At 53.8% G+C, this 12,219-nt stretch overlaps 5 protein-coding genes across 5 annotated transcripts; 2 read left to right on the top strand and 3 right to left on the bottom strand.

The window, feature by feature from the left end:
* The first annotated feature begins 234 nt into the window (after positions 1-234).
* On the top strand, positions 235-1,388 carry WHR41_00927 (uncharacterized protein). The gene is made up of 2 exons (XM_069369533.1): positions 235-528; positions 632-1,388. The coding sequence occupies exons 1-2, from the start codon at positions 303-305 to the stop codon at positions 1,078-1,080; spliced, it is 675 nt and encodes a 224-aa protein (XP_069233460.1). The 5' UTR covers positions 235-302; the 3' UTR covers positions 1,081-1,388.
* Positions 1,278-2,762, bottom strand: WHR41_00926 (uncharacterized protein). The gene is made up of 3 exons (XM_069369532.1): positions 2,108-2,762; positions 1,706-2,031; positions 1,278-1,607 (listed from the first exon to the last, which is right to left on the bottom strand). Exons 1-3 carry the CDS (start codon positions 2,307-2,309, stop codon positions 1,404-1,406), a joined length of 732 nt encoding a protein of 243 aa, XP_069233461.1. The 5' UTR covers positions 2,310-2,762; the 3' UTR covers positions 1,278-1,403.
* A 3,031-nt stretch (positions 2,763-5,793) lies between these two features.
* WHR41_00925 (uncharacterized protein) lies at positions 5,794-6,794 on the bottom strand (the record flags this gene model as incomplete). Its single annotated transcript, XM_069369531.1, has 2 exons — positions 5,794-6,034; positions 6,100-6,794. 2 exons carry the CDS (start codon positions 6,792-6,794, stop codon positions 5,794-5,796), a joined length of 936 nt encoding a protein of 311 aa, XP_069233654.1.
* A 444-nt stretch (positions 6,795-7,238) lies between these two features.
* Positions 7,239-8,504, bottom strand: WHR41_00924 (uncharacterized protein). Its single transcript, XM_069369530.1, has 2 exons — positions 8,280-8,504; positions 7,239-8,220 (listed from the first exon to the last, which is right to left on the bottom strand). The coding sequence occupies exons 1-2, from the start codon at positions 8,452-8,454 to the stop codon at positions 7,382-7,384; spliced, it is 1,014 nt and encodes a 337-aa protein (XP_069233459.1). The 5' UTR covers positions 8,455-8,504; the 3' UTR covers positions 7,239-7,381.
* Positions 8,505-9,322: 818 nt separating this feature from the next.
* On the top strand, positions 9,323-12,085 carry WHR41_00923 (uncharacterized protein; the record flags this gene model as incomplete). Its single annotated transcript, XM_069369529.1, has 3 exons — positions 9,323-9,413; positions 9,470-9,620; positions 9,682-12,085. The coding sequence occupies 3 exons, from the start codon at positions 9,323-9,325 to the stop codon at positions 12,083-12,085; spliced, it is 2,646 nt and encodes an 881-aa protein (XP_069233457.1).
* Positions 12,086-12,219: the final 134 nt, after the last annotated feature.

Genomic DNA, 12,219 nt, shown 5'->3' with positions numbered 1-12,219 from the left:
ATACGAAAGATCAACGAGCGATTAGGTCTAAGAATGGGGTGACCATGAAGTAGCTCATAGATGCCACGATTGGAAGACTGAATTCCCCACTTCCTTTGCCAGAGTAAATCGGACTGATACATATATTCCAGAGGATTCCATCGCAAACTCCAGAGGTGAATAAGATGAAGTCTCGTCGACATCGGTGGACACCAAGAGCCCGGTCGTCGGAACGCTTCCGCTGGGACGTCATCGTCATCAACAAACATGAAGTCCCGCCGTCGCTGCCCCTCCATCCACACCTTTTCCACAATACATCCACGATGCCGCATTTTCCAGAAGCTCCACCAGAGGCCGCCAGCCTCGAGAGCCGCTCGTTACCTGCCACGAACGAGCAAGAGACCGCAGGGAGGCAGCCACCCTCTCCGCGCCCTCGTCCACCCCCAAATGACCCCCAGCGCACCCTGCGCCTGCGCACGCAGACCCGCCGCAGGCGCTACCTAGCACTGAACCCGTCCTACTTCGACGGCGCCAATCTCGAGCCAAAAGGTTACTAGTCCCACCCTCTCCTTTCTGCCATCCCTTCTCAGAGGATAAGTATATTCCCCCTCGCCTCCGCACAGGCACCAACGCTTTCCTTTCTCAACCACAGATCCCCTCCTCTACGACCGACTTGTGCGCCGCTTCCAGTCGCCCGCGGAGCGTTTAGCGGAGCGCAGCGCGCGCGGCACGGCCGACGCGCTGGAGGCAACGCTCATGCGGTCCGAGGCAAAAGTCGAGGAATTGCGCGCGCCGGACGTCGAGAATCCGCTCGTGTACGAGCGCGGCGAGGACGGCGCGATCGTTGGTTTGGAAGAGGACGTGAGCGAGCGCGTTGAGGGGAAAGAAGAGGGATTGCGCCGCTGGAGGGATGTGATGGAGAGGCGCTTTCTCAGGGGCGAGGATGCGGATTTTGATTACGCGGCTGTGGATAGTGGCGAGGGCTATGACGATTTGGATGAGGAGGCGAGACAGCAGCAGGAGGCTTGGTTTGATGCGGAGGAATCGGAGTATGATGGCGACGGGAGCCCGAAGGGAGAGACTGGCGTGCAGGATTTCTGACTTGCATGCTTCAACAATCATTGAACAAGCGAAGTCGCTGCTCAGCGATCGTGAAAACAGAGGAGCATGTACGGATTGTCACGGACAAAGTCCCTGTCGAATACTCCGTCTATTACAGCGTCAAGACTCCAGAGCCCTGAGCTTTGATGTCCCTGCCGGTATGACTTGATCGCAGTCTATGGGAATGATTCGACGGATTAATCAAAGTGTAACGATTGCATTATGTGACAGAGAATGACAAGACTACCCGAGTACCGCATAAGGCACAGTCTTTGTTGGTATACCGAAAACGCCTTTTCCAACCTCCATGCATATTTCCAACCCTATAGCCATGCACTCCCAATTACAAACACAAGTGAAGTTACGAGCAAAGCGAGCGCGCTGTAAGGAGGTGAAGTAGCGGGCGCCGCGCTCTCGAGCGCAGTCGTCGTGAAAACCAGATTGAATCCGAGATTGGTGCTGTTGTAGCAGTTGTCTTTCGTGACTTCTTCGACTTCTTCAGGCTCGGCAAGAGTGACATCGACGCACTGGAGGTTGTTAAGTCAGCGTCCCGATTCGAGTGTATATCCTGCCGTCTTGTCCTCATTCTTTGCTCACTGATGCAAGGCTTGACGCTTGGACTTACGCTGTATAGCGCGGCTCCGTGTTGCGCGAGTTCGACCACCTGGATGGTGATGTTGTCACCCACTTGCAAGTCCAGATTTGGCGGCATTCCGAGTTGTGGTATGCAGAACTGGCCAGGATATTCTTGATTGTTCGGTCCTTGGATGGAGAACACTGGGTGTATAGGATGCGACATGTTCCTTGGTGCGACATGACCAGGCTCATTGATGCCAATGTTGATGTATATCAAGGCGTTGGAATGACCCGGGAACCAGCCAGGCTGTACAGAGACGGCGCCACCGTGGACAGGCCACTTCGTTCGGTTGGTCGTTTGTGGCATCCCTCCGCCTGAAGCTCTAGGTCAGTCATTGCGACAGGTAAGCTCATGGCGAAGTCGCCTTTCTGGGAAAGAAATGGTGCCTACATGGATAAAGCCACTGCATGCCCCATGGGAAGGCCGCCGTGCCGTTCTCAAAGTCGATGCCTATTGATCCAGGGTTGTCCTCCGGAGCTGTGCCATTCGTATGTAGGTTGTTCCCTCTCCATCCCGGGTATGTGATGACAGTGTGTGCGCTTGCTAGTGATGTTGTAGTCACTACGACTAGCAGCCAGGCGACGGAAAACATATTGTGTTGCTGATGCTGCTGCTGTTCGCGCGACGTGCGCGGGCAAAGGAAGAGTACCCCAAGACGGCGAGTGCCTTGTCTTCAAGCGCGAGATATCAGGGACGCCGGCGCGAAGGGGTGTGATGAGGCGAAGTGGGTGTATGACTGCCGGCAAGACGCAAGCAATGTGGCGCAATGCAAGGGAAAGGCGAAGCGGCTCCTACATGTGCTGCCGCTGGAATTCTACAACAAGAGTGACGCAGAACTGGATGTGCGAAGGAAGGATGGACCAGGCGACACGAAACGGACTTACCACGAGCACCGGGTGTCAGCGGCCTTTCAAAGCTGAGCACAAGTAAGCGCCAACATCCTTCTCGTGCAGCCGTAAAGTGCACTGAAAGGACGTGAGACTTGGCGCGCATGCGCGCCGTGAGTGGTGTGGCGAGCTCGCGTGGACCAACACTAACACGGGCCTCGGCCACCCCTCGCATAGGCAGAGGGATGGACGGTATGGCAGGATGAAGCCCAGCGAGGCACACACAAGCCACGCGAGGCATGTAAGCGCCGGGGTGGAGCACCCTAGGATGTGCTGGAGGTGCAGCTGGCGAATCAGCGCTGCCAGCGTGTGACTTCGGGCTGAGGAGCGGCTGATAGACGTGCAGGATTGGACCTCGCAGGATGGAGAACACTTCTTGTGGCCGGCTGCTGAAGCTTACAGGATCGCTTCGGTAGGTCCTTCTTTCAGCGGATATTGGTCGATCAGTCGAATAAGGGAGAGAATCGTCCTCCTCACATGTCGCGAGTTCGCTCCGTGCCTTTTTGGAAGAGGCGAGGTTTTGCGCTCGCTCACTAGGTCCGCAAACACGTCGGACGAGATGCGAGTAGGACCTCCGAACACACTCTGACAGCTCTGGAGTGCGGCAATGCGGCGAGAGTGAGAGCGCCTTTCGATCGCACACTTTGCTCATCGCATGGAAATTGGCTCTCTGGGAGATTTTCACATAGCGATGTCGTCGAGGTGCGATCACCGTCGCGATCCTGACCAGCTTTCAGGCTGTTCGTACTCAAAAAGGATGCCGTCACGCTTCTAAACGGACAAAAATGACGTGACAGATACTTTACCCAAATTGCTTCGGTACTGTCCTGGCCATGGGTTGTACAGAAGCGAAAAGCGAACAGGCCGAGGCATCCGCCACACAACAAATCCATTGTAGATCTTGTAGTCAGATGTCTGCTCGCAGGCACCCCAAAAGGCCTATGTATGGGCCCAGATGCAACCCCGCCTGATGGTCGTTATCGGTACTGGGAGGCAGTAACGCCGCAATGAAGAACAGGTGGACGGCCCAGGATGCTTCGGGCCGGCAGCCGGCCATTGGACGCAGCATGCGACTGGGCAAACAGCTGTTGTTTTGAGTCCTTGCATGATTTCTCAGTGCTCCAATGTGGAAGCAAGTACCTCGAAACTTCTCTCAAAGATTCACGCTGGACATGAAACGTTGATGCAGACGGTCACTGCTCTCTTGCGACAAGGACCCAGGCTTAGCGCCCACATTGCAGCTTACGGGGAAGCCCACGTCCCGGGCCTTAGGCGCCTGCACTACAGTGTCCTGAACCCTGGCTACCTATGCACCAGCGCGTACAGGAGCCGACTATGGTAGAGCCGGAGCACTCCCCCGAAGAGAGAGGGGCGGCGAGGTCAGCTCGAGTGCTATTTACCACCTTGGAAGCGCTCGCAATAGCCTTGTGCCCACCTCATCCTGAGCTGCAGTCGCGGGCTAGCGAACAGCACTATCGGCACACTCGAGGAAAGGCACTGGATGGCTAGATCTTCTTATGGCAGGTGATCCAGCAAATCCTTGTGTAAAGCGCCTCAACTTTGCAGGGCTCTTCCAACCAGTCAAGCCGCGTCTGTCGGACCAGGGTAGTTCACACCACCTCCCACGCTCAAAGCAAGCAAGCAAGCAGCCTATCTGAGCGCCTGCCACTGTTTCGCAGCATACGCGTACTGGGCTACATCCTTCACGGATCCACTGCAAGCCGAAGATTGGTCATGCCTTGTATCCTTTATAGTGCTGTGGCGCCCTAGCCCACAACGCCGCAATGCTAAGCATTTCTCCCGGTCTTGTTCATGTGGAGGAGAGTGTCTTGTTCTCGAGTTTCTACCGAGACTAATACTCATCGTGTGCCAGTTGCGTTTCTACTCGCGTGCGACCTACTGACTCAAGCTTCGGCGCGAGAGGCCCTTACTGCCTCCTCGCTCAGCAGGCTTACTGGCCGACGCCTGTCTTGGACCGTAACAAGTAGCAAGCGTCTCATCTACGGTCTGCACCTTGGTCCCTACCGGAGGTTCTCAAAGTATAGCTGAGACGGCCGAGAGCAACATTATATCCAGCATGGACACCACAACACCACCATCTTCAAGACGAACGGGCAGCGGGAAAGCCTCACCCTCAACAATTCCGCCCTGGGAAGTACGAGCAGTATCCCAATTTCCATATGTTGGAAGGTCAGGAAGTCCGCCAACAACACAAATGGAGCAACAAACACGTCCGTGGCCGTTTTCGGCTCGTGAAGACCGTGTCTCACACCCGAAACCAAAACTCATCACCGCCAACAGTGCACCATCCAGATCCGAGTACAGCTCTCCGGTGTCGCGTGACAGTACTTCGGCGCAATGGCCTAGCCATCACCATACCAAGTCTTTGACGACGCCTCAGCTGGCCCCGTACGAAACATCTATTGATCTCCCACCAGAGTCTGCGTTCCAAACACGAACAAATGCAGCACTGGCTCTGCCGCCTCCATCGCCTCCGGAAAGCTTCTCATCCTCCTCCACGAAGTCTAACTTCGCTGCATCCACCGAGCCTCCGGCTCAAGCCCTCCCTGGAACCATGTCCAGTCGCATGAGTAGGGCACAGCCGCCGAGGCCATCGAAGCCTAGGATGGCATCTCATGAACCTGGAAGGAGTGATGGTTTCGAGCGTAAACCAATCAGCAAGAGATTTACATCTGCGTTTCGCGGGATGTTCAAGAAAGACCCGGTCGACGAAAGCCAGCTCGAGCGCATATCTGATCGGCACTGGACAGATGAAAACTGAGTTCCCAAAGCGATATACCCTTTTGCTATCTGCAGCGAGTTTCATTGCTTTGCTTTTATCTTGCCCAGGTAATCTGTCATTTACATCGGACGGAGGTTTTTCTGATTGGTGGGCTATTCATATCCTTAGCGAAGACGTGCTACTTGCTTCAAACCAGCGTCATGACTCGGCTTCTCAAGCGTTAACAAACGTTCATCCGCATACTCTGACTAATCGAGTGCAGTAGACGCCAGTAATACTCCTAACCTTCGAGCATAATCGTTACAGAAAGTCCGCAGTTCTAGTATCGAAAGATTCTACGTGTGTGTCTCTAAGAATCTTCAACTTGGAGCGAATGCCAGCAGTCTGGGCAGTCAAGCACAGCATCAAACGAATATCCAAGCCGCACCGACGTGCATCATTGGCCCTCAATAACCCATTCTCCTCATGCCACCGACCAATGTATCGCCAGTAACGATCTTCACCATCTTATCTTCATCAACCTCGTCAAACACGCTCGAGCTCAGGACCTCCCACATCTTTGTCGCAGTATTCGCAAAATGCCCGTTCGTCTTCTGCGCGAACGATCGGCGCAGCGTCGATATCAGCGTGGGGGCCGCGGAATGTAATTGACGGAACTCCATGTTTGCAAGCTCGTCTTGCAACGCACTGTTGTAAAGGGCCATTGGTCAGCTCAGCTCTCGAATCGATCGAGATCAGTCATCAACACTCACTTCACAGCCCAAGAGCCCTTCCCATTCCCTTGCCTCCCAGCCCCCAACAACGCCACAAAGAACTCCGGTCCATGCTCCAACAACATCTCCTCCAGCGCAAGCTCAACCTCACACCTCACACCCACATCCTCTTTCGCAAAAGTAGCATGCACCGGCTCCGGCCCATGCACCCTCAGAATCTTGATCGCAGAGTAGCACTTGAAAACCAGACACGCAAGGCTTGTAGCCGGCAGCAGGTGCAGTAGATCGATTTTTGCGGCGTGCGCGGCGTCGCTGTCGCCGTGGTCGAAGCTCTCGCAGCAGTCGCGCAAGCGGTACAGAAGGAGGGTGCCCGCTTTGTGGATCGACTCCCATCTGTCGCGGAGCCAGTTGAGCTCCGGGCCGTGGGAGGTCAGGTGCAGCCAGTTGTCGTGCAGGGCTGTGAGGGTTGCGAGGCGGTTGTGGAGGGTTGTGAGGCTTGTGTAGGAGTTGAGGGGGAGGGAGGGGAAGAGTCGGGGCGAGGTTTTGTAGCTTGTTTTTCGTATTGCTGGCGCGAGAGTTGTCTCGTGTGCTGTGAGGAGGGAGTAGAATTGTCGGTTCGTGAGTTTGAGTGATTCGATGTTCTGAGGGTCATGAGGAATATTGGGTATGATCTGCAGCAATAGCTCGGGAGGTAGGATTGTGAGCGATGCTCGCTGGTCTTGGAATGCGGACATGACGATTGATAGATCGATCGGAGAGGTCGTATGGGTATCGTTTGCTTTAATGAAAGCAAAGATACAACTGACGCTCTGCTAATATATGTTCCATAGCTTCGGTGTATGTGGAGGGGTGCGACACCATGATGGCGAGGGGACATTTTATCATTTGCCTACCTTAATGGCAAGCACGCGATCAAAAGCCGACCAACAGGCGCATCTCGTACGTACCACGAGTCAATACTGTCATACAGCCGCAATCGAACCTTCCCGATGACCCGGAAAAGATGGTCACTGGCACGGCACATGTCTAAATCCGGGTATGCTGGCGTATGCAAATGTTTGCTGAGGCCTAACAAATCTACTTCCCTGCCACATCCACGAGATTAGTAACATTTCACGAATCATCGATACATCACGAAGTGGAGCGATCTTGAATACCAGTTAAGGAGAGCTCTCAAGTCTGGAGAATATGGCCTCAATATCGATCTCGTGTGGTTAAAGCTCTCTAAAGAATAAGAACAACAAAGTGGCCATATGACGGAAACACAAGAGCTCATAACTCTGGAAATCTGGTCGCCAGTTGTGTCAATCGCTGTTCTCTTCTACTGGAACTCCAAGCTCCAAGCATCACCGAGTCTATCGTTGTCTTCGCCTAGTCCACCAACAACTACAACCTTTGACTCGCCCACTACACCAGCGCCGAACCAACCTCTGGGCAGCGGCTCACCATCTTTCCCTGTGTCAGCATCAACCTTCCTCCAGTCCTTGCCTTCCACGTCGAAAGCCCATACATCCTTCAGCATCTTGCCAGCACCCGCATGGCCCAGACTGCTCGGATCAGCCTCTCCAAAAGCAGTCACCAAGAACAATTTTCCAGCAACCTTTACCGGCAGCAAAGCAGCCACACTGCGCGAGCCCGGGCCATTGACACCATCAGGAGAAAACTCAAAAGTCTCCCACTTTCCGCCCTGAACCTCGAAAGAGTCAAGCGACCCTCCAATCTCAACCTTTCCATCAAATCCACCCATCCGCCACACCCTGCCCTCCGCAAAGCACACGCTCGTGCCTCCTCTCTCTGACCCAGGAGCTTCTGGCAACTTCTTCCACATTCTGCTCTTGACATCAAAAGCCCAGAAGTCCCGAAGTCGGCCGCTAGCAGGACACCCAGCGTGGATGAAGATGGTGTTCTGGCCGTCTGTCGTCGCGCAGTGATAGCTGCGAGGCTCTGGTTGGGGAGCTGAGGGATCGGCTGGTGCGACGAGCTCCCAGGCGGACGTCTCAGGCTTGAACGACCAAAGACCGCCGGACTCAGAGAGCGCGGACATGGAGGTGCCACCGCGGCCGCCGAAAACGTATAGGGTGTTGTTCAGCGCGACGATGGAGGCGCCGACTCTTGGGACTGGGCTTTCAGAGGAAGAGCTCAGAGTCTTTGGTCCGTTTGCTACCAAGCGGCTTGTCAATGGCTGTCTGTGAGATGATCACAGGGTGGGGATGGATTACCTTGGGGACTCAACGAAAATGTATGAACATCGCCATCCTTGGGCTGCCTAGCGACCAGCTCGCCTCCAAAAACATAAACATCTTCGCCAATGGCTGCGACAGCATGGGAGGATCTCTTTAGCGATTCATGCTCTGAGATCTTCTTCCAAGTCGCTTTGAGAGGGGTTGCCGGCATGCTGAAATGTTGGGGGCTCAGGAGGCGTGGAAGTGGGCTGTTCAAGGAAAGACACACAAATTGATGGGATTTCACAGCGTGGAAAATAAAGATAATAGAGGAGCCCCAAGATCACAGCTCCACGTGGGAAATCATACGATGCCTTCGAATTCAATCGCTCTGGCCAGAAACCTTGATTCCCGTCCCACAATCATCCATCAAGGTCCTCGCAACCCCGCCTTCGCTCAACCGTTGCCCTAGGTATCTCTCTCAGGGCAGTCGGCCAATGAACGACAACAAGTGACCTGCGTCCATCATAGCACCGTGAGCTAGCATCTTGTAGTCTATCCACAAGATTCTGTATTTCGCGATCACTGGAAAGGGCCAGTGCAAGTGATCAGAACACTCGGAATACAGAGATGTCACGCCGTTTCCCCGAAAGCTTATAGTCTATACGGAAGACAAACTCCCCTAAGATGCGTCGCTCGAGATCTCAACGACGCATACCTACTACCTAGTGTACCCATGTACTTTGGGATCGTCGAAAGAGTAAAAACGGAGGGTAGACTCCCAAACTACTATATCCTATATCGGCTGCTGTAGCCCTTAAGAGGACCTACGATGTCCATGAGTCTTTTCTGGAAACTATAATATGAGCAAACGAACGGCAAAAGCGAACGACTCGAGAAACTGGTTTCAGCGTCTCGGCTATCCTCATGCTGCAAGCCCAGCGTCATGTGCCCCCTTCAGCCGCATATCGTCCAGTCAGGCTGAGCTCCATCCGCGTGCTTGTCGCAAGTCGAGGCCCACGGACTGCTAGTCAGCTTCAACGAGTCTTCGCAATACCCAATTCGAGGAGTCGAATTACCTTTTCCAGCATCACGCCCCGATGGCTGCTCACGGGGGACATAACTTCCAAGGCGCGAACATAGATGGCAACGCTAAAGTGCATTTTGGGGACAATCACTATGCTCAGCCTGGTACGTCGGCGATGCATATTTGACCGTGTAGCAGGCTAAAGGTGAACGAATCTCAGGTCCAGCAGAAGAACCACCGGCTCCATTGTCGACAGTTCCCTTCCGGCGCGATCCAAACTATGTTCAACGCGAGCCGCTCGCCGAAGAGCTTGATCGGAAGCTCTCGGTGCCCGGGGCCGCGGTCGCACTTGTTGGGCTGGGGGGTGTTGGGTAAATGCAACAGCTCTGACAAGTATTTCAAGAGTGTCGGTCACTGACGGAGAGACAATAGCAAGTCGCAGCTGGCAATAGAACATACCTATCGGGTGAGAGATGCCTCAAAGTCGACGTGGGTTCTGTGGATACACTCCAGCAATGCGGCGCGCTTCGAGCAGAGCGTGAGGAACAATCTCGACGATCTCAAAGTACCCGGCAGGAAAGACCCGCAGGCAGATATCTTCCAGCTGTTCCGCGGGTGGCTCCAGGACGAACAGAAGGGAAAGTGGCTGCTGGTGCTTGACAATGCCGACGACGCGGACTTCTTCCTTCGAAAACCTTCGCAAACCAACAAAGCTGACAGCTCAGATACAACACGCCGGTCTGGGAGGGGTTATCTCGATTACCTGCCGTCGAGCGACCATGGAGCCATACTGGTCACGTCAAGGAACGAAGCGTCAGCCTTGCAAATCGTCGAGGAGAGAAATATCGTGAGCGTGCAGCCTATGAAAGAAGAGGAGGCGGTGGCGCTCTTAGCGAACAAACTGACCGACCAAAAAGGCGACCTCGAACAATTGGAGGAACTTGCACACTCTCTCGATTATGTGCCACTTGCGCTTGCTCAAGCAGCGGCGTACATCAAGCAAAAAGCACCTCGATGCTCTGTGCGGAAATACGTCCGAATGCTTAACAAAAGCGACAAGTCTAAGAAAAGTCTTCTGAACCTGAATGACGGTAATCTGCGACGGGATCAGGAAGCAAAAAACTCGATCATCCTCACGTGGCAGATTTCATTCGAGCACATTGCATCGAAACGGCAAAGTGCGGCCGACCTGCTGGCTTTGATGAGTTTCTTCGACCGACAATCCATTCCGGAAGATGTTCTTCGCTACGGGAACCAAGATGAAGAGGAGGATGTCTCGTACGACGACGATACAGCGGAAGAAAACTGGCATAGCTCGGACGACAACGACGCAACGGATTGGACCTCGGATGCTACCGATGACAGCGACACTACAGACGAGAGCTTCGATGCTCTCTCACAAGAATGGGACAGCGATATACAGACCCTTCGAGACTTCTCCTTCATCTCAGTAATAGAAAACGGATCAAACTTCACGATGCACGATCTGGTGCGATTTTCCCTGCACAAATGGCTTGAAACGCACGCTTCCCTCGATCGGTGGAAGTCTGCTTTCATCAAGAAGATGGCAAAGGCTTTCCCTCGTCCTGATCTTAATTCTGGCAATTGGACGGAATGCGAGAGACTGTTCCCTCACGCCTCGATAGCTATCGACATGGAGGTGGCCAACGAAGAAGCAATTATCTTTCAAGGGACTCTACTTCATAAGAGCGGCTGGTACGCTTTACTGAAAGGCAGGTACGCAAACGCTCAGAGGATGATGGAAAGATCCTTGGAGTGTAGGATGAACGTGCTGGGCGAAAAGCACACACAAACGCTTACAAGCATGGCCAATCTAGCTGCAATATACCGGGAACAAGGGCAGCTTGGGAAGGCGGAGGAGCTGTGTGTCCGCACTTTGAAGACACGAAGAAATATTCTCGGCGAAAGCGATCCAGACACGTTACTTAGTGAAGACGATCTAGTTCTGATCTATGCCGACCAAGAGAAATGGGATGAGGCGAAAGAACTGAGCAGCCGGTTACTTCACAAGAGCCGAGAAATGTTGGGCGAAAATCATCCTCTGACACTTGGGACTATTGGAAATATGGCTTGGATCTACCACAAGCAGGGGTTGCTGGAAGAGGCAGAGAGACTAGGCGTTGAATTTCTGAACAGAAACACGAAAACGTTCGGTCGTGAAAATTTACAGACAGTGGAAAGCATGATGTGCCTCGCAGCCATCCGCCGGGCTCAAAAGCATTGGGAAGATGCTTTAAGACTGGCAAATGAAGCGCTAGCAATTCGGAGAAGGCTGCTTGGCGAAGCGCACCCATCTACCGTTTCAAGCATGAACGAGATAGCTTCGACGTACTGGGCTCAGGGCCGGGTAGAAGAGGTGAAGGAGCTGATTTCAAGAATCTTGGAAATGAGAAAGACCGTACTCGGAGAAACGCACCCAGACACGCTCTCGAGTAAAGCCAACTTGGTCTTATTCAATCTGAGGTCAGGCCATATGAAGGAAGCAGAGCGTCTGGGACAGGAAACGTTGGAAACCAGCAAACATGTGCTCGGCGAAGGCCACCGAATCACGCTGGCTGCCATGGGCAATCTGGCTGAGGTCTTTCGAGCTCAGCGCAAAAATGATGCTGTCGTGGATCTCTTGGCAGCCTGCGTCGCGAAGTCGACTGAGACGCTCGGAGCGGATCATCCGGATACCACTAGACGTCTTCGACAATTGCAGGAATGGAGGGCTGAGACCAGAATGAGCGAGGAAGGGCAGCGAGACGGTGACGTCCGGCCAACCCACCGGCGTAGGATCTCACGTTTCATTAGTTCCCTGCTGAGACGTCGTTGATTCCCTAGTTCACGGCCTTGGAATGCCTGTAAGAACGCTTTGGGCTAGTGGCTTGCTCCTGTAGCGTTGATGATACTCACGGTCTTCTCTTGCCTGTCCCGTCCATGTTCCTACATCATGTATGATTCCACCTC

Source organism: Cladosporium halotolerans (assembly GCF_011745625.1).
Source record: "Cladosporium halotolerans strain TM138-S3 chromosome Unknown Sca2, whole genome shotgun sequence".
In the NCBI taxonomy this organism is placed as follows: domain Eukaryota; kingdom Fungi; phylum Ascomycota; class Dothideomycetes; order Cladosporiales; family Cladosporiaceae; genus Cladosporium; species Cladosporium halotolerans.
This window is presented reverse-complemented; position numbering and strand designations above follow the sequence as displayed.